The 20,250-nt window shown below is 49.9% G+C and overlaps 1 protein-coding gene and 1 long non-coding RNA gene across 9 annotated transcripts in view; one reads left to right on the top strand and one right to left on the bottom strand.

Annotated features, from left to right (window-relative positions):
- Positions 1 to 14,073, bottom strand: part of LOC127473395 (uncharacterized) — a 68,693-nt gene extending 54,620 nt beyond the window's left edge. For 3 of the 5 annotated variants that reach the window (XR_007905439.1, XR_007905440.1, XR_007905441.1), the window contains exons 1-2: positions 13,959 to 14,071; positions 2,462 to 2,618 (exon numbers count right to left, since the gene is read on the bottom strand). This is a non-coding gene — a long non-coding RNA (uncharacterized LOC127473395). Of the gene's footprint in view, positions 1 to 2,461; positions 2,619 to 13,958 lie in introns of all 5 variants that reach the window. The other 2 variants (XR_007905437.1, XR_007905438.1) reach the window with 1 other exon arrangement.
- Positions 14,074 to 14,091: 18 nt separating this feature from the next.
- RALGAPA2 (Ral GTPase activating protein catalytic subunit alpha 2) overlaps positions 14,092 to 20,250 on the top strand; it is a 97,050-nt gene continuing 90,891 nt past the window's right edge. For all 4 annotated transcript variants that reach the window (XR_007905435.1, XM_051792911.1, XM_051792910.1 and 1 more), the window contains exon 1: positions 14,092 to 14,333. Coding sequence is in view for 3 of the 4 variants with exons in the window: in XM_051792911.1 (XP_051648871.1) it covers positions 14,228 to 14,333 (106 nt within the window). In the remaining variant the exon portion in view is untranslated. The remainder of the gene's footprint in view (positions 14,334 to 20,250) is intronic.

Genomic DNA, 20,250 nt, shown 5'->3' with positions numbered 1-20,250 from the left:
GCACCAAGCAATCCCATTCATCCCACCCGAGGGGTTTGGGAGCCCTCTGGGTGCCTTTGCCGGGCGCAGACAGAGGCGGCACAGTCCCCGCCGGGCCCTGGCCCGCGCCCAGCCGGCGCTGCGGCAGCACAAGCTGCATTCTGCCCTGCTGCTATTTACTCACAGCTACAGATGTTGACATAACAAAGAGCTACAGACAGACGGACAGAAGGGGAGCAGTGTTGCAGCGCAGACACTACGGGCTCTATTCTTCAGGAAAGTGCCTCTGACTTCCCCACCCAGCCCCACCACTCCTTTGGAATCATCTGGGCTGGTGAAGCTCGCTTTCCTCTCGAGGGACACAACTGTGTGTGAGAGAACATCAGCTTTGCTGTTTGTTCCTGTGCTGAACCGAGCCCTTATCAATCCACAGGAAAACCATTTGTTTCAAATCAAGTGGCTGAAAGCTCAGGGGTACCTTGGCAGTGTGCAACTTCTCCTCTCTACCTGCCCCTCCGAGGGGCTGTGCAGGAACATCCTCGCTTTGCACTAATGTCATTTCTAGAGAGCCAGAATTAAAGGGATGACTTGTTCCACAGAAAAAACCCTCACACTTGAATGCTTTCTGAGGGACACCACCGTGCATTTCAAAGCTTTGCAACTGCACATACAAATCCTCAAACAGCAAAAGAACCAATACATTTTGGAAAACACGGCAGAATGGTCAGAGGGGCAGAACCACCCGCAGAAGGTGGCCAGAGGTGGCCATGGGAGATGTGCCACGAGGCTCTGCAGCACTGCCCAGAGCTGGGTACAAACGGTGCTCAGTGCTGCTCCGAGGTGTTTGCTCCTGCTCTCCTTGAGGCCAGGACGGACCGTGATGTCCTTAGAGCCCTGCTTGCCTCATGCTGCCAGTGGGCAGGCAGTGACCCCAGCTCCAGGTCCATTTGGGAGAGCCCCAGCCCCACAGCAGGCCCAGCAGGTTCAGGGAGCTGGTGGGCTCCCATGCCCAGCCCGTGCCCGCTCGGAAGCCTTGCACTGCCTCGAGCACCAGGCAGGACAGAGGAGGGACTCGAGTTTTTAAACAGTTGCTTTTTTAAGCTTCTCATACGAACCAAAGTTCAGATCCTTCACAACTGGTAGGAAAAGATATTATTGCCTGGAACCATGCCCAGAAAAACTCAAAGCCAAGCTTCATCCTGCCAGTGCTCCCTGCCAGCTCCCAGCGCTCCGTCGTGATGCCACCTGGTGCCCAGAGGCAGTACAGCCAGGGCTTCTCCTGGCCAAAGAGCCTGGGAGACGTTCTGGGGGGAATCGGCAGCCCCCAGATTAGCAAACACACAATAACTCACAGCATTTGTTCTGCCAGATTAACATTCCCCTTACACTGCACCAACATGTCTTAATGCTTTAGGCTGGGCTGGGTAACAGTCAAACTCTGAATTCTGCTGCTGTCTCCCCCAGATGGGGATTTGCAGAGTCGGACTGCAGACATCCCCGCTGCTGGAGAGCTGTCCTGGCACAGCACTCAGCCCTGGAGCTGCCTCCCATCCCAGAGCCACACGCCACTGGTCCTGAAGGGGCTGTAAAGAGGCTTTCTGAAGAGCAAATAAATGGGCTGACTTCATAAAAAAAGCAGGGAGCCAAGTATCCTCCTTCCCTCAGAGAAATGAGGCTGAGTATGAACTAGGTCTGCTGTGGCAGACCTGACAGCAGTGGTTTGTGGGTGGTGTTCCTCAGGCCACAGCCAATGCAGGGGAAGGCCAGAGGCTGCTCCGACACCCCGCCAGGATCCCACCAGGATGCCCTGCCTCGCACAGCCCTCTCCTGTGCCAGGTGCAGCAGCAGGCACAGCCGGGCACACACCAGTCCTGCAGTGCCAGGAGAACCCAGAGCTACCCTGAAATTAGCCCATTTTGCCCTCCCCAAAGCAACACAGCTGGAAATAAACTCAGCACCCTTCTGGAGGAAGAACTGTGCAGGATTTTGTTTCCCAGCATCACTGGGGATAATCCAGACCTGCCACTTGATTTATACTGGATAAAACCAGTTTGTCTCCATCACCAGTACATTACTGCTTGGACAGCACATCAGTAGGTCCTGCTGTACCCAAGAAACACAGTCCTTCCTTGATCATGGTCTGGAAACATTCCCCACCCCAAGCCAGGCAAAGGGGAGGAGAGGGGTTGCTGGGTCAGAATCTGGAATGCTCCTTCCATCTCTCGTACCTTGAGCACCAGCAACACTGGATGTACAGAAACCGGCTGTGGGGAAGCAGATCCCCTGGGAGGAAAGGGGAAACACAAGGCAACAAGTTTTCCAAATAATCCACAGGGAGCGTTTGAAGCTGAAGCAAACACTGAAGGAATTCACTGGCATGAAACAATGCAGTAGGTGGAGATGTTCACCCCTACGGCTTTTTCTTTAGCCTTGGAAAAACAAACTGACACTCTTAAAAGGGAAAAGGTGCTTGGAATCCTACCTCAGCTCCCGTAAGAGGCCAAGTGTCCCCAGCCGGATCTCCGGGCTGAATTCCTGCTCTCTGGAGCGCCGGGCAGGTGGCAGCGCTCCATTTCCTGGGGCACACTGCCACCTCGTGGCTTCCCTCCCGCTTCCAGGAGAGCTCCCAGGATTCACAGCTGCAGACAGAGCACATGGGAAGTTGTTCGGAAACACTTTCATTTGTTTGACCACAACCTGCAGCTGCAGGACGAATGTAACACTGAAGTAACACTGCCTGTGGTTACAGAGCCCGGCTTTAGCAGCTTTAATTCCACAGCAGTATTTTCCCTGGTTCCAGATCGTATTGTCTAACGTTATGGTAGGAAAAGAAACCAAGGAACTAAAGAATTTTGCACACTACTTATAAAACAATTATAAATATTTAATGACAAACCCAGCAACTGCATGTTTCACATTTCTCCTGTTCCTCTGCTAATTCCTGTGGAAGTTAAACAGGTATGCTAGCTGCATAATTATTTGTTTGCAGAGGAGGTTGACACTGGTTTACAGACTACAGACAACCATGTAATTCCTCTGTAGCTACATGGTAATTATTGTGCTATTATAGAGTTATTAAACATGCAAATAAACATTAAAACAAGGGATCTGTATGGAAGCTGCCAACAACTGTAGGACAGAAAACCAAATAGTAAATCAAATTACAGTGTTCTACAGGGGTACCAGCTATAGCAGGGAGTTAAGAGTATCATGTTTAAACCACAGGCCATTTTCGTAGCCCTTCTGGCTGCACAAGTGTCTGGCCTAATGACCCAGAGAGATCTTACTTTGCAAGTTCTCTGTGTGCCTTAATCATTTTGGTTATCCAGAATGGCACAAACCCTCCAAAGAAGTGTCCTACAGAACTCTGAGACACGAGAGTCTGGCTTTGTCCAGGTTGGTTTCTTTAGGAGGCAAATGAGAATATTAACGTACCCTGTTATGTCCAACTGTGATCTCACTGTCCTACTGGAATCCAAAACACAAAGTTCTTTGCTGCATGTCAAAATCAAACTATTTCAAACCAACCCTCAGGCCGTGTGTAAGGCTAGGACCTGACAGACTCAAACCTCAGGTTTATTTTTTCCCTAGAGATTCTCCCCCTGCATTTTCTACTTTTGTGATGCTGCAATGATGGATGAAGCTTAAACTCCCCCAGCTCCTCTCTGAAGATCTTCTGGCATCTGATTCTTCACTGGATTTAAGCACAGTCCCTCTTACTGAGCAGACAGATATGTTTGAGCATGGACTATCCCTAAAACTGGGTGGATGTGTATAAAAGAGCAAACTCCAGTGAGCTGGGGAACATTTGGTGAAGACAAATAAATACCATCAATCGTTCATAACTAGGACCAAAACACTGCAATTCCCCTTTCCTTCTGTCCCCTCCAGCAGGCCATTTGCAGGGCTCACTCCCACACCTGCTGCAGTCCAAGGGAAGCTCTGCCTCCATCCTGGGGGAACCTGGATCAGGAAAGAATTAATGAAAGCATTTCCCTTCCACTGCCTGTAAGCCAGCAATGAGCTGTTCCTTACAACAGTTCCCCCCTCCTGATGCTGTGCTGCCATTGCCAGGGCACAGGGACCCAGTCAAACCTTGCTCAGAAACCCTTGGCACATTTTTAGATACTTATATATATTCATTCCTAGTGACCAGCTGAAACAAAGACATTTATTTTAACCACAGACAGATTACCTCTGAGATGCATCCCAAGGCTCTTCTGACCTTGGTTCCCTTACTCTGTTTCCAAACACACATCCTGCACAGTTTAAAAGTATGGGTTTATTGCCTTTAATGCATATATTTATTAAGGCAGCAACAACAATCACAGCCACTGCTCCCCTTTCCTTGCAACCCTCACTTAGCAACCAGTCCGAGTGCTGCCAGCATTACTCTAGGCTTGCCAAGGAAACTATTCCTCTTCCTCGAATTTAATTCCCTAGCAGAGTTTCATTTGTATTTGGTGCTGTCTGGGTGTCATGAAAACCCTCCTGGCCCAGCTGAGGACAAGGTGTGCTGCCATCTCCGGCTCCCGCCCCGCAGATCCCAGCTGGGAGTGGCTGGAGCTCCACCTCCATCCCACGGTCTGCTGAGGACCACTGACCTGGAAGCATGTGTGCAAAAAATAACATCTCTCCAGATTTTATCCATTGGTATCTCAAAAGAGACTTCTCAGAGGAGAAAGGAGTTTTCCTCCCTCTAACACTGAGGACAAATCCATGCAGTGGAAGCCGGAGCTCCCTGCAGAGGGAGCAGGCTCTCCATTCCATCACAGCCAGGGATGGGAGTGGGAATCCTGCCTTTTAGATAAGCCCATGGCATCTACCATCGAACTTATCTGCAGACCCTTTCCAGCTCTGTCAGGGCAGCTTGCTCTTTGCATGGGAATTAAACAGAATTCCCGACTCCGGGCTCCAGGCTCCTGTACTCAACACCACTGGCATGGAGCACGCCTGCAGACATGCCCTGTGACACACAAAACTGGGAAAGGACTTCCCCACGTGGCTAAACTTTTCTAGAATCTTGGTCAAGCAGTGCTGGAAACAAGAGCATCGGGCCAAGGGACTTGGGGGGGTCAGACTGTCTCGTTGCCTCTCCAAGGGTATCCTGCTCCAGCACATGCTGGTTCCCTTGGATACGCACAAGAAAGCAGGAGGCTCCCCAAAGACGGGTAGTTATTTCACCTCTCACACCCCGGGGCACCAGGAGCTGGTCAGAATTACAGGGACCTCCTGCCACCCTGAGGATCCAGGAGAGGTTCACTTGTATCCTGCTCTCCAGAGCTCACGGTGCTTTGCTTCCAGGAAAAGACAAGGCCGTGCCAGCAGCACCACCACTGATGCCAAGCGGGTGCCAAAAGGATTTATACCTCTTCAGCTGCCACAGAGAAGGAAACAGCCCTGTAAGGTGAGCCCAGCACACGCCTCACATGGGAGCACTCACAGCCAGAGCCACAGAGGGAGCAGCTGGCACGGGGGGCACAGGGGCATGTGTCAGGACCCACTTTTAAACACCAAAGCAACTCTTCCAGAGGCTCTTGAGTAGCTCTTGAGGGCCTTCTCCCATCAGTCCAGACTTATCTGCTGCTCTGCGGTGCTGTAGGACCCTTCAAAGCAGCATGACCTGCCCATGCAGGATGTGGGTCCAAATCCCTGGGGTCACTGCAGTGCTCGGCAGGTCTGGGGGTCCCCCTGAGCCCCAGGACACACCAGGAGGGACACAGGGCTTGCACCAAGCCTGAGGTTCAAGTAGGAGTGCACACAAGAGGAGGAGGAGGCACTCACCACTCCCCAGTCCTGAGCTTTACCCCCTCTGCCTCCTCTCTGGATAACATGGAATGCTGGCAAAGCCAGTGCAGGGCAGGGGGGAAATGTAGCCTCTTCCCCTCAAGTACAGCTCTCCCTACACTAGGTGCAGCTGGGCAGTATATGCTAATAATTTGTCAAACACTGAGCTGGAACTGTGGATAAGAATCATGCTTTTTGTACAGAAAATTGAAAATGAAATAGTGCCTACAACTGCAGCCATTACACAGCACATTATCTTGAAGGGCTTTGGTGTAATTTAGATAAAACACCATATCTCTGATTTCAGAAATGTCAACATCATTCTAAACGTACATGTGCTTCTCCACTGGTTTTCTGTGAAGATTTACAACTCCACGAGCCTTTCTCTCTCATTCTCTCCATTTTCTTTTTAAATTGGCAAATGAGTATTCCATCTTTCAAAATTTCAGGTATATTTTTATATGTGGGAAAAGTGCATGTTCAGAGATGCCCCTAATGGCTCCATTATGGATCTCATCAGCTGTGACACACTTCCCAAAATAAAATCCATGCCTTCGGATGAAACAGAAAAAATTAATGCCTGAGCAAGGATGAAATGTTTCACTTCCCTGCTTCGCCCCTGATGTTCATGTCGCACTTCATCCCTAGTGCTCTGTACTTTTTTCTTCAACCCTCCTTCAAAGAGGAACACCCCCAAACTGCAGTACAGAAAATTCCAGTTAAGCATACCAAACCCCCTTTTTCGGTGGTCAGACGCTGGCCCAGGTTGTCTGGAGAGGCTAAACAGTCTCCGTCCTCGGACATATTCCAAAGCCAACCAGGCACAGTGCTGAGCTCCCTGCTCTGGGCATCCTGAGCAGAGACCAGAGCAGGTGATCTCCAGAGGCACCTGCCAACATCACCCACTGTGCGGGTTCCTGTTTCATTGCTAGTTCATAGGAAAATGGGTACAATTAGCATGAATTTTATCCATGTTTTGCCATCTCCAACCTCTGATCAGGTTCCAGGAGTGTCTTAGACCCCCTGCTAATTGTCCTCCTATGGTTTCACACTGTTCTCCAGGGAGGGGTCAAAACCAGGGTGTTGGCACAAAATACCAATGTTGGGGGATGTTGCCTCCTGCAAATGCTGGGGAGCGGGGAGCGAGGGAGGAGTGATCAGGCCCGGGGGCTGCTGTCGCTGCTGGACTTCCAGCAGGGCCGGCTGTGCCTCTGTTTGCTTGTACCTGCATCAGCAGCTGGACAAAAGGAACGGGATTTTTTCCCCCAGCACATTTACATCCTCATTTAATTCTCCACAGGCTCCTTCCCTGCCCTGGGAGCTGGAGCACATGCCCACAGCCCAGGCTCTGTGCAGGCAGGTGGTGGCAGCCATCCATGCTGGTGTCAATGCCCTGGGAGGGCAGAAGGGTGCAGGTCCACAGCGTTTGGCTGTTTGCTGTCACGAGCTAAGAGGCAGTGACACATCCACGCTCACCCCGAGTACCTGGGACTGTCTGCCACTCTCAGCAGTGCGCTACACAAGGAAATACAGAGCCTTCTAATTAGATTAAGACTGACCAAAAATGCATAGTGAATTACCATTCTTCTTTTTCACAAAGCCGAATACTTTGTGAGACAAATGCCATGGCAATCTGAGCCTTCAGCCTCGCCTTCAGCAACTCCCCACACTCAGCCCTGGCATTTCCCACTTCCCAAGTGCCCTGGACAGCTCTGGGCACCAGCACCTCCACCCACCACTCCTGCACACACACATGGAACCAACCCAGGGAATGTTTATAGGGATGCGAGTCTGCAGCTGCAATTTACAAGTTCATTAACAGTGTCACTGCAAAGATCAGTTTTTTTAATTGGAGCGCTAATTAGCAATGAATTCTCATTATTTTTCATTGAAATCCCAAAGCAGCTTTAGCACATTCTCTTTGTTCTCCTGAAAACGGGGAAGTGGAGAAGCTGGGGGAGATAAAGACCCAGCTGATGATATACTGAGGGGTTGTTTTCCCCTCCAGCCGTTCCTCCGGTTTAGTTCATTTCACAGCAATTTCCGTTATTATTTACGATTTGAAGAAATAAATATTTCCACGAAGAAATAAATATTTCCATGAAGAAACACTAACTCCGAAAAGCCTCAGAGCACTGGCCTGGCTCATTACAGTGAGCATTTGAATGTGGCAGTGTGAAGTGGCAGAATGGAATCCCTGCATCTTCTTGGAACTGGTGTTTTGGTTTCCCCTCACTGAAATCTGGCAATTGCTCTACAGCTGAGAGGCACCCTGACAAACGGACCCTGGGCAAATGGACTTGGCACTGGGAAAGAGGAGTTCGGCTGTTGGACCGTGCTGGTGTCTGCTCCAAACCCAGAAATGTTTCAGGCTTTTGGCAAATTCTGAGATTTCTTTTTTCCAGAGGGATGGATAATCATCACATTGTTTCCACGGTCCTTCTACAAATTATTTTGATAATAAAGGACCTCCTGTGACATTAAGTACATTTTAATTACAACATTGTCTGTAATGCATATATCTAATTGCAAATAATTATTTTATCATATTTTGTCTGTAGGCCTGTTAGATGCATCAGATATTATCTTCTGACTCAGTGGTACAGGTTAATTAAAATTTCTCTTTTAATATCGTTTCAAAGCTAACCACATAATTTCATCTGAACACCAGCTGTGTGGGTAAAAATTATTTTTTATAATTTTTTTGTCATGCTTGTCCATGGAGAAAAACCCGAGCCATTTCTGCAGGCTGTAATTACTGCACTGCTTTCTGCAGTCCTTCATTTGCAAAGGAAGAAAAGAAGGAAGAATGTGTGTAACATCAGTGGCCAGCGGTGGCTTTGTGTGTTCCTGGTTCATTTTGAAGGGGTTTTTTGTTCTCCTTCTCATGTACAAAAGCATTTGAGACCTTCTCTTCAGAAGGAGAATTGAAGGTATCACACAGCCTGGTTTGTCAGAATGAACTGCACTGGGGTTAAGACAATCCGAGTGGTCATCCTTGATGTTAACAAAGCCCAGCTTAGGGGTGATCCCAGCCAGCTCCTTCCTTCCTCGTCCGTTGTTCCTTCCAGCGATAAAGAGCAAGGACAAGGCGAGAGAAAAACGAACATATGAACATAACGTTGAGTCAAAAAAAGAGAGTTTAGGTTAAGTATATGGCAATATAAATCCGAGAAAGCCAGGAGAGGACAGGAGGAGAGCAGAGACTTATTTCAGGTGGGAGAACACTTTGCCTGTAACTTGCAGGAACAAATGACCCCGACTGCACCCTCTGTGCACCATTTCTTAGGACCAGAGGTGTTTCTGTAAGCCTGTCACCGTCTCGCTGCTGTTTCAGACCCTGCATGCTCCGCCTGTGCGTTCAGAGCCAGCTCGAGGGCCGGCAGAGGGGCGAGGGCCGGCAGGGACAGGGTTAAGGCATGTCCCCAAGGAGGGGAGCAGAGGCTCTGGAGCTCCACCAGGCCGGGCCAGAGGTGAGCGCTGCCAGGAGGAAATTGCTGCAGCTCCACCGAGATCACGAGCGACCTTTCCTCTTGGAGAGGGGTGAAGTAAACAACACTTATCTCGGATTTAGTGCAGTTGAGACAAGCAGCACTTTATCTCTGTTCCGCGGCACACGGAGCAGGGAGGCAGAGGGATGATTTTCCTGCTTTTATGGTGTAAGCAATCTCTGCTTTCTTAGCCTGCTCTCAAGTTGAGCTGTAACACCTCCTCATGGAAAGATCTTGGCCAGGGCAGCAGGTTACGGGCTTGCACAACGTGCCATAAACCTCCTCACGCAGTTCAGCCTTTCGCAAGTGCAGTCTGAGCTCTCCTTGGTGGGTTGATATTTTTACTCCATGAAATTTCCACATCCTCCATACCGTTTCCTTTTAGAAGGTATCATGGGACATGCAATCCCTGATCTTTCTATTTTGGATTTTTTTCCATCCACAGACATAAATCCTTCTCTTTCCCTCTACACAGTTTCAGATTCCAGCAGAAGGAAAACTGATGGGGCTTTTTTTGACAGTGCATTTCTTGTGTCTATCATTTTTACTACATGAATGATACCTGAATACCTTATATGCTGCAATGGTTAGAAATTTTCCATCAGGTTCTTCCTAAATAGCCCAGTACTCAGAAGATCTATTCCCCTTTACTGCCAGAGTGAGAACTTCTGGAAGCCCAGCTCCCAAATCCAGCTGTGCTTAGGGACACACGCCTCAGGCGTGGGTTATTTCAGCACTGTCACCCACAGTCTGCCATCCTGCAGTCCCCTGAGACCTGTGTCCCATCTGCTTTTCCTGAAGTCAATATTCAACTCCTACAAGTAAGTATTAAGTAAGTGACTCCTGCTAAATAATTAACTGTTTCTGGGAAGCTGTCGGGCTGGGGGGTGCTCAGCCGAGCAGCCAGCATGTGGCTTCAGGAGACATGCAGACACTGTGCCCCTTTGGACTGCTCTTCTCCACCCCTGGATAAGCTGGATAACTGGATAAGCCCCTCCGAAGGCTGAGACACTGCACAGTCCATGAGCACCCTTCAGGTGCTGGATGGGAGTCCCCAGGGGAGACCCTCAGTGAGTGATAAATGGACGAGGCACCTCTGCTTCCATAAACTCAGCAGAACTCCAAACCTTTGCAGAAGTTGATCCGTGGAAAGCAGTTTGAAGGATCCAGACTTAGGGAAAGACTGGCATATAGCAGGAATTCAGAACTAATTGTACGGTTTTGAGTCAGAAGCAGCGCTTTGCAGGAGCAGGGATCCATGCCCGTGTGCCCTATAGGAAAATAAAACTATCAAACTCAGAGCCCAGTGGGAAAAGTCTTTTCCACACGTCATATCAGGGCAGAGCCTCGTTTCCCTAGGCTGGTACAGCAGCAAAGCCCTGCCAAGCACCTGCACCTAAGCAAGGAAGTATCAAGTGAGCTGATATTCCAATGCAGCAGTAAGGAGCTCGTGTGCCTTAATGCATGTGTTGGACCAAGGACATGCAAGGGGACACAAAAAGCAACTTCCTAAGTACAGTTTGAAGCATTTGGTTTGAAGGACAAAAAGTCAGTACCGGCATCCTACGCTAAGGAAATCATTCTCTCACCTGCAGGTTATTTAGGAGGCAAGTCTCCTGTATTTACTTTTCCCCTGCCCTTTTTCCTGGGCTCAGTATAAAGTGTTACATTGACACAAGTAAGCGGAGAAGTTCCGTAATTTAATCTGTGCCATTAAAATTTCAGGCTCCACGGGAAAAGCAACCCTGCCTGTTCATCAGGTCCAGTGAAATTCGTGTGGCCGGTGTCACCTTTCCACAAACTCCGCAGCAAGAGGCACTTCCCCGCCCCTGCCGGCCCTCGCTGAGGGCAGGTAAGGAAACAGGATCATCCCTGCCAGCATGACCCCATTCCTCACTCCCTGAAGGACCAGGCTGCTTCCCAGAGGGAGGAAGGAAAGGCCTGAGCCATGCAGTTCAGGGATAGCGTGCAAACACGGATTAATAATTCAGGCTATTCTATTTTGGACCGGGAATGTGCTGCCCCTCACCTGCACTGCTGAAGGCAATGGGTGCCCGAAATAGAAACTCCTCCAAGAGCAGAGGGAGCCCAGCCACGAGGGCTGTGCCAGAGGCACTGCAGGGACAGCCTTTGCAAGGTCAGCAGTTTCCCTTCTGTCAGCGGAGTCTTGGCTGTGCCACGACTGCCCAGAAACCTCCCCCGGGCTGATGGGATGCTGGGCCTCCTCCAGTGCAGCCAGCAGGGGCTGCCCACCACGTTATCCAAGCAGACAGCCAGGCAGGCTCCTGCACAGGGAGTGATTTTCCTAAGGAATACCCAATCCATGCACTGCCGTGCCTGTGCCGGTATGGTCAGCTCCCTCAGCACATCCCACTGTGCTGTGACCTTTAACAATGCAGTTCTGCCACAAGTCCTCCTAAGAGACTGCTTTATATAGCCTTTACCTCAGATCCTGAGAGCTCAGTGACCCAATCGCTTTCAAGACATGATTCCACCTTAAGCACTGACTTTCAGAAATGCATCATCCGACTTTCTGGGAAATTGCAAATGTTATATTGTCAGAAAACACAAGTCACAGGATTTTACAAGTGGTTCTCCTGCACAGGCTTAGATCATTGATGCAGGTTTACTGGCATTTCTGGTTTGTATTATGCTACATCAGCTCCCGAGTGAATAATTTGAAAAGTTATATTTGAAAAGTTATATGTTTGAACTAATAAATTCTAGGCCAGTTACATATAAATCTGAGTTCCTACAGGTACATATTAATTTGGATATATTTGCCTACTTAAAACTCTGAGGAGATACCATTCCATGGCTTTGCACCTTGCTGCTGACTGGTTACTTCCAGCTGGATATCACAACCCGCTGGCTCCCCAGTGCCAGCCCTCGAGGCTCCAGAGGGGAACATCCTGCCCCACAGGGAATTACCTCCCACCACCTACAGCAGCACTTTCTCACCTTGCAGCTCATGGGCACACGAGAACTGAGATAAATAACCTTAACTCCGTGGTGAAAGCACAGATCAATAACCTCCAACCACTCCACTTATGCCAATGTTAAACGATGCTGATTCCCTCACGTGACCCCATTTCCCAGAACCTAACAGGGAGAGCAAGGACTCTTCTAGAGCACCACAATTCCAGCCATGGAATCCTTATTCTGTGGAGCTTTCCACAAGGAGAATTTCTGGCAACCTTTAAAGCACCAAGTGACCAAAGCTAAACAGTCTGGTGCTCAGCACCACAACGCTTCCCTACTTATCACAGAAGCTATCAGACACTTGAGCAGCTGTATAACCACAATTCCTTTATCTGCAATGGTTCCTTTTTTAACAAAGCAGAAAAAGACAAAAACATGGAACAATCAGAAACCGCCAGAAGAGACAAACTGAAAGTCACCGGTTTCGTAAGTCAATTAAAATAAAAGGGAAGGGAAAAAAAAAGAAGAAACAAGAGGAAGCCAAGATTTTAGCCTTGTGCTGCCTCAGCCAATTGCACAAACTGATTCGTGGCAATGGAAGGTGAAATCTGGACCGGCCCAATTCGCTCCTCTCAGGAAGCTGCAGATGCTCAAATTGCAACACATGACCCAAAGTTTTAGACAATTGCAGCAGATTTATAACTCTTCTAGAATGAGACATTGTGTAATGGTGTGATGGGAAGAATATGCAATAGGAATTACCGTAAGCCTGGAATGGGCTCCAAGACAAGGGACGATGGGGCAGCAGTGAATTTTCTGTGCCTGACTCCAAGGCCGTGTGCTCCATCTTTTTTGTGCATGAAAAAGAATTAATTTTTTATTTTTCTTTTTAAATGCTGTGCCTTAGCACTATCCATATTCCTGACTGCAGGAAGTGAATTCTCCAGAGCAGCGGGAATACCACAAGGTTTGGTGACAGGGCCAGCCTTTGCTAGGACTGTCCCTTCTCCAGTGGGACATGTTTAGGGCTTGTTGACCTGTTGCTTTGGTGACCCCAGGCCTTTGCAGCAGAAATGGTCCCTGAGAGGGCTCAGAGGAAGTGAGATGTGGCAGTGATGTATTTTCTGCTCCTAACAATAGTATTTCTTGGGACATTTTATTATTCTACAATGATTCAGGGCTGAAAAATAAATAATTTCTACATGATGTGCAAACTGATTCTTGAATAATTTTGTTAAAGACTAAGAAGCATACATGCAAATTATTTCTCCAACACACACTGTTTTCTTTTTTAGGACCACAGAACCTGCCTTGGAGCTTATCAAAATTTACTCTTTTTTTTTTTTTTTTTTACACAGGAATTTTACTGAGAGGATCTAAAGACCTTCAAGTGAAACACTGCTGGCTCCTAATTCTGGGGTGGATCATACTTTTGTTGTATAACTATGAACTCTCTGTGTCACAGGAATAAAGGCAGTAAATATTTACATATTTATAGTGCAAGCAGTTATTCAAAAGCTGAGGGTTTTCCTATGGAAAGCTGGATTGGATGAAGAAATCCAACGCGAAGAAATCGTCCCCTGTGAGGGTGGTGAGACCCTGGCACAGGTTGCCCAGAGCAGCTGTGGCTGCCCCGGGATCCCTGGAAGTGTCCCGGGCCAGGTTGGACGGGGCTTGGAGCAACCTGGGATAGTGGAAGGGGCGTGGCACTGGAAGGGCTTTAAGGTCCCTCCAACCCCAGCCAGCCTGGGATCGCAGGATAAACGAAACCGAGCGTACCTAAGGCGGCAGGTCCGTGCGGCGGCTCCGTCCCGCAGGCACAGCGGGCATTCCCTGCGGGATCGCTGCGGGATCGCGGGCGGGAGCGGCGGTGACGTCAGCGCCACGCGGGGTGACGTCAGCGGCGCGGGGTTCCCAGCGCCCCGCGCGGCGGCGGCGGAGAGCGGGGGGGGAGCGGTGCGTGCGGGGAGCGCCCGGGCGGCAGCGCTCCCGGCATCCATCCCCTGTGTCCCTCGCATCCCCCCGTCCTTCTGGCCGGCCCCGCCGCGATGTTCTCCAGGAAGGGCCACGCCGACGTCAGGAAATCCACGCAGAAGGCGCTGGACCCGAAGCGGGACGTGCTGACCCGGCTGAAGCATCTCCGCGCGCTGCTGGGTGAGTGCGGCGGCCGCGAGGGGACCCCCCGCGCCCTCACTCCTCCTCCTCCGGGCGCTCCTCGCCCTCCCAGCGCTGCCCCGGTGAGTGTTTTCCCCCGGGACAGCGGCGAAACGGGGGCATAAAAGCCCCCCTTCGCTGCCCGGGGACCCCCAGGCTCCCGTGCAGCCCCGTGGGCTCCCCGGGCTGTCGCTGCCGAGGGGCAGCGCTGCGTGTCCTTTCCAGAGGCGTGGGAGCCGCGGGAGAAAGTTGCGGGTGTGTTTCGCTGCTCCTGCCTTTGGGAATTCGCGTTTCCCGGTGTCCAAGCGCTCCTGGTGCAGCCTTGTGGTTTGGGTAGTAAATAGTAGGTGAATGTATTTCCCGCGGGGTTCTTCGGGAGATCTCTTCTGCTTTTGTCAACAGCGTTAATGTGGGGCTTTTTGCTGTGGTGGTTTTTGGTTTTTTGTTGTTGGTTTGTTTTTTTTTTTAACTTTAAAGGAGGCCATGGTGTGGCGCTTTGTGATGCTTTTCTGTGCGTGTGGCAGGGTTGAACCTCGCTAACGTCGCCTTGCAGGTGAAGCCTTTCCCCTCACAGCTCTGCGCGTTGAAAGGAGCCGATGAGTTTCAGCTGTTGCTTGTCGGAGGGAGCTGATGCGCTTCAGCTGTGAGGTGTATGTAGCTCGGCGGGGCTGGGGTGGGCACAGCTGGGGCCGTGCGGGGCACAGGTGCTCCCTCAGCCCCCTGCCCGGGGCGTGCCCCGGGCAACCTCGCGTCTGGTGTCCCGCCGGCAGGAGAAAACACACAAAAGAAGCTTTTAAGTGTGCTGCGGCAAGGCGAGGAGCCTCTGTGGTGAGGACGAGGGGACGGACGGTCCCGAGCGAGCAGAGAGCGGTGCTCGCGGTGCCCTTGGGGCTCGCGGAGCGATCGTCGTGAGGGGGGCAGTGGCCGTTGGGCTCGTGAGGGGCAGTGGCCGTTGGGCTCGTGAGGGGCAGTGGCCGTTGGGCTCGTGAGGGGCAGTGGCCGTTGGGCTCGTGAGGGGCAGTGGCCGTTGGGCTCGTGAGGGGCAGTGGCCGTTGGGCTCGTGAGGGGCAGTGGCCGTTGGGGGCTCGTGAGGGGGGCAGCGGCCGTTGGGCTCGCGCGGGGGGCAGCGGCCGTTGGGCTCGTGAGGGGGGCAGCGGCCGTTGGGCTCGTGAGGGGGGCAGCGGCCGTTGGGCTCGTGAGGGGGGCAGCGGCCGTTGGGCTCGTGAGGGGGGCAGCGGCCGTTGGGCTCGTGAGGGGGGCAGCGGCCGTTGGGCTCGTGAGGGGGGCAGCGGCCGTTGGGCTCGTGAGGGGCAGTGGCCGTTGGGCTCGTGAGGGGCAGTGGCCGTTGGGCTCGTGAGGGGCCCCGCCCGTGCCCAGGTGCCGCCGGTTGGGCTCAGGTGGGAGCAGTCAGTGACTCACGGGCGGTAATTCCCGGGATCCGCTGCTTTCCAGCAGCCCGCGGTGGGCACTTGGCGAGGGGACAAAGTGCCGGGCAAAGCCGGCCTCGTGGCCTGGGGCTGGCTCATCCTTTGAGCGGCAGGAAGGGCAAGTTTGACGTGCCCGGCCTGTGGATGTTTGAGCTCGTGGCTTGCGCTCCCAAGCGGGGCGGTTTTGAGGGCCGTGCCTGGCGGTGGAGACCAGAGTGTGCCAGGCCCTCGGCAGGTCCGTGGGCAGCGCTGCACCTTGGCTGTGAGCGGAGGGTGAGTGACTGCCCCGGGTGTAAACTCCTCTGTTCCGTGGGTAAGGAGTGTCCCTGGTTGGGAATCGGGGGATTAGTTCCATGTTAGTTTCCCTCTGGGAGCTACACGCGGAAGTTTCGGAAGGTGCCTGAAATGCCTGGTTTGTTTGGGAAGGTGTGTGAAATGCCTTGTTTGTTTTCGTTTGTTTTCGTTTGTTTGGTTTCGTTTGTTTGGATGGAACCGTGAATGGAAGTGCCTGGGGGCCGGGATTTGAAAAGCCAGGAGAAGGTGCTGTGGCATTACCGTGCGTCTCTTAACTGTGCATGTCCAATTGTTCATGTGCTGTGTGAACTATATTAAAATAATGTCCATTTTATTGCAAAATAATTGTGGGAAATTCTTTAAGAGTTTTTTAAGAGTGTTTTGTGAAACTGTCCTGAGAAAGATCATGACCTGAGACCACAGTGTGAGCTTGGGACTGTACATTTCTTCCTTCTCCACCAGACTCGATGAAACAAATAGACTTGAAGAACTAAGAAACAGAGCAGCTTTTTTGTTGATGTGCCTCTTTCAGCCTCTCAGCAAGACCCAACTGGTTTAAGCTGCAGTACTGGCCTTGCTCTGGCTCTTGGTTGTCTCGGGGCAGTGCTGGGTTTTGTGTGCCCCTGTGGTGCCCAGGAGGCTCTCGGGCTCCTGGGACAGACCTGGAGGGGGAACAAATGGAAACCCATGCCCATTAGCGTGCCAGAATTAGTTTCTGTCCCAAAGCAGATGGTTCAGGAGGTGGTGCCGCCTGGTGGTTTTCTGTCAAGATACTTATTACCCAGTTGGCAAGGGGGGAAACACGTGCGTCGCTCTCGGGAAGTGACATCTCTCCTTCCAAGTGGCTGCTGTGTTTGGAGGTAGTGACCTGATTCCTTGGATTGAACTTTGGTTTAAAGTGAAGGTTGTTGGCAGTGCCAGAGGGCTGGCTGGGGGCCGTGGTGTGGCAGCTGCCTGGCTGCTCGGGGCTGGGGGGCAGGCTCTGGGGATGTTCCTGGGACGTCTGCTTTTGGGAACAGCAGTGGAAACGTTTGAGATAGTACAGGAGGGGCTTTTTGAAGATGATATCTTCATGGATATTGTTGCAAGTGTATCTTTTATGGTACTGATCAGCACAGACAATGAAGCAACACATGGGAAGGACCTTTCCGGTATTTAAGGAAAACAAAGCTTTTGGATAAAGGCTCAAAAATAGTTGGATTTTTTTTTTCTTCTCCTCTTGTGCTGGCCAGTGTAGGAATGTGTGTCTGTTCCTCCCACCCTGGACGTTTCACTCCTTGTCACCAACTGCTTCCCTCGAGCCATGGGGGCACATATTCTCCAAATAGCTGCTCCTGGTCTTGTGTTTCCTTAGGAGATGCCAACTCCTCTTCCTTTGTTAGTTTTAAATCACAGGAATTAAATTGTAAACAAAATGACAGTTACTCTTCTGTGATCCCACTGATGCAGGAGGATAAAGGTCAGAGAGAAGACGATAATAGGGGAGGAATGAGGTAAAGGAATGTGTATTTCCATAAATAAGGGCTCATGTGAGCTCTGGATTGCTTCAGGTCCCTTAGTGTCATCTGTGTAAGTTTGTGCAGTGTCCAAACTGAAAGAAAAGGTTCCCTTTAAGTTTGTGTTGCTTATAACATCTCTCAGGGCTCAAATGCCCTTTGGGATCCAAATTCCTATTCTGTGGGGTGCCCTGCCTGCGTGGCGGGACAGAACACTACCCAGAATAAGTGGATGTTCATTTGTGTTGGGGAAATGACCAGAACATTTCCCTTATTTTTTTATTGCTATAGAGATGTATTTATGTTCAGAACTTTTGTAAAGTCAGTAGAAATTTTTTTTCCAAATACAGTTTGTGGAAGTGTCAGTAGTGTGGCCTTTTTTTTTTTTTTCAGCAGACCTAAAAAACAATGGACTGATAAGCAGCAGTGGAGATGTACAGGGTTGGCTCTTCCCCACTGGCTGGCCATAAATGAAACCTCTCCAGTTTCCCAGAGTGGTTTCTGTGGGACTTTTGTAGTATAAAGATTAATCACTGCTCTTCAAGACTTTTTCTGTGGCTATTCTTGGGTAAAAAATACTCTCTTTTTTTCTTGGAACATCTTATGCAGTAGTGTTTTCTCCTCAGGCACAGTTGAAATACTTAGGTGTGATGAGTACTGCTGTACAGATGTGGGATGCTGCCATGTCCAGTGCTTTCATCCTTTTCTCTGTTGAGCAGTGGGCAAATATATGGGAGACCTGTTACAGCTGCACACAGACTTCAGTTAAGGTTAAATATGAACTTTGTGAGGTTACCAAGTGCAGTCCTGAATCTTTGTCTTTACAAAATACCAATTAGGAAAAACCCTGTTTTTCATTGAACTCGGTCCATCAAAACTGGGATAATAAGGGAGAGTGGTGGGGTTTCAGGTCTGGCACTGTTTGGTCTCACAGTTCTGTGCAGCTGGAGTAATACCAGCTCAGTGGAAATTTTCATTTAGAGACACTCAAAAGGGAAATGTGTCTGGGCTTCTCGCTGGTGTTGTTCCAGAGAGCTCATGTGAAATTTGAGGTGTTGACATTATTTTGGGAATTGTTCTAATCGGAGGGGTGTTTCAGTAACAGTCTGTTTCCATGCTGACATGCTTTTTTTGAAGATAAGTAAAAATTGTGCGTTATTTCTGGGGTGAGGCTGGTAGTAAAAGTTTATCATTAACCAGGGTATGACTGTGAAGTTCTCTTCATCTCCTTTAATTTTTCAAGTACTTGAGGATTGAGTGAGCTTTGTATAAATAGTATAAAGTCAAGTGACTTTGGAAATTCAAGGAACCAAGGGAGGATTTCTATCAAGTGCCTGTGATAATGTTTGTAGTTAACAGGAAGATAAAAGATAAGCCCGGGGTTGTCCCCCATGGACTTTTTTTTAATATGAGGAAGAGCATTGAGGGCTTGGCAATAAACTTGGGCTCTTATTAAAATAGTGCCTGAGTAGTTTGTTTCCCTAAATTTTAGATTTAAGAAGTAAAGCAAGTCAGGGTGATTGGGAGGCATCCAATGAGCCAGTCATGTCATGTTTATGTGGAAGAAATAGGATGTGACCCTCATGGATGTCTGACTATTTCCTGGATTTCGCTGCCAAAGCTCCATTCAAGTGTTAACCGGAAGCGTGAGCCTGTGGATCACCTGCCCTTGTTTGGGAATGGGGTGAATTCCAAGGGTTTGGGAAGCTGCTGTGGATCTGGTGGCTGCTGCTGTCTGCCAGCTTGCCGAGGTGTGAGTGCTCAGAGCCCGTTTGCAGCTGGAGTAACCTGAGCTATTTGTGAGTAAACATAAAAGCAACCCCGAGCACCTGTAGCTCAGCCCCAGCCTTGCTGCCTCACTTCCTCAGAAATCCCCATCCAGTCAATGGGATTTCCCCAAAGTCAGGGTTCTGTCTTATTATCTCAAAATGGCCCAGGACACTTTCCTTGATGTCTTCCGTTTGAGAAACAGGAACGAGCCGTATCCTGCTACAAGTTAAACGTAGCTGTAGGAAAAGGCTGTGGCTGTAGGGCTGCAGCTCACATCAGACTCGCCCCTGAGTCACCACTGAGATGCCACATTTAGAGAAAAGGAGAATTTACTTTTTTGATAAGGCAGTTCCTTTCTCCTCCTTTCACAATTCACAGGGAAAGTTTCCTTTTTGTGTAGATTTTAATGACCTCATTCCTTCATATGAAATGCCTGTAAATGAAGGCCTTGTTTTCCCCTGGAGTTGTGTTTAACAGAACGCATTCATGGCAAGGAATAATTGCACTTAGCTTGCAAATTCAAGACCAGTAGTTTGCAGGAAACAAATATCATGGCGGAGAGTTTCCCTGCACTAATTGTTTCCATAGTACAAGCAGCCAAGCAAAGCCTTACTGCAGGAAAGGTATTAATTTAAATAAAAATCAAATTGTCCAAAGGCTAAAGTCATTCTCTCTTCTGTAGTCGCGGGATATTGTTGGGACTTGTTGCTGCAGTCAGCTTTATTTTGGTTACTGAATGGGTTTCTTACAAGGTGAAGCTTCAGTGAGAGGATGTGTTGTTAATAATTACTGTCCTTCTCTTCATTCTGGGTGCAATTGCCTAACTTTTCTGGACCAAATCAGTTACAATAAAGAGCAAATGGGTGAAGTTAATGTGTTTGGCAAGTGTCAGGTTAAGAAAACATCAGACTTTTATCTTCTTAAAAAGTA

This window comes from Manacus candei, unplaced genomic scaffold (genome assembly GCF_025592945.1).
Source record: "Manacus candei isolate 608988 ecotype Guabito, Panama unplaced genomic scaffold, ASM2559294v1 h1tg000035l, whole genome shotgun sequence".
NCBI classification, from domain to species: domain Eukaryota; kingdom Metazoa; phylum Chordata; class Aves; order Passeriformes; family Pipridae; genus Manacus; species Manacus candei.
The sequence above is the reverse complement of the archived record's forward strand: the minus strand, read 5'-3'. Positions and strand labels throughout refer to the sequence as shown.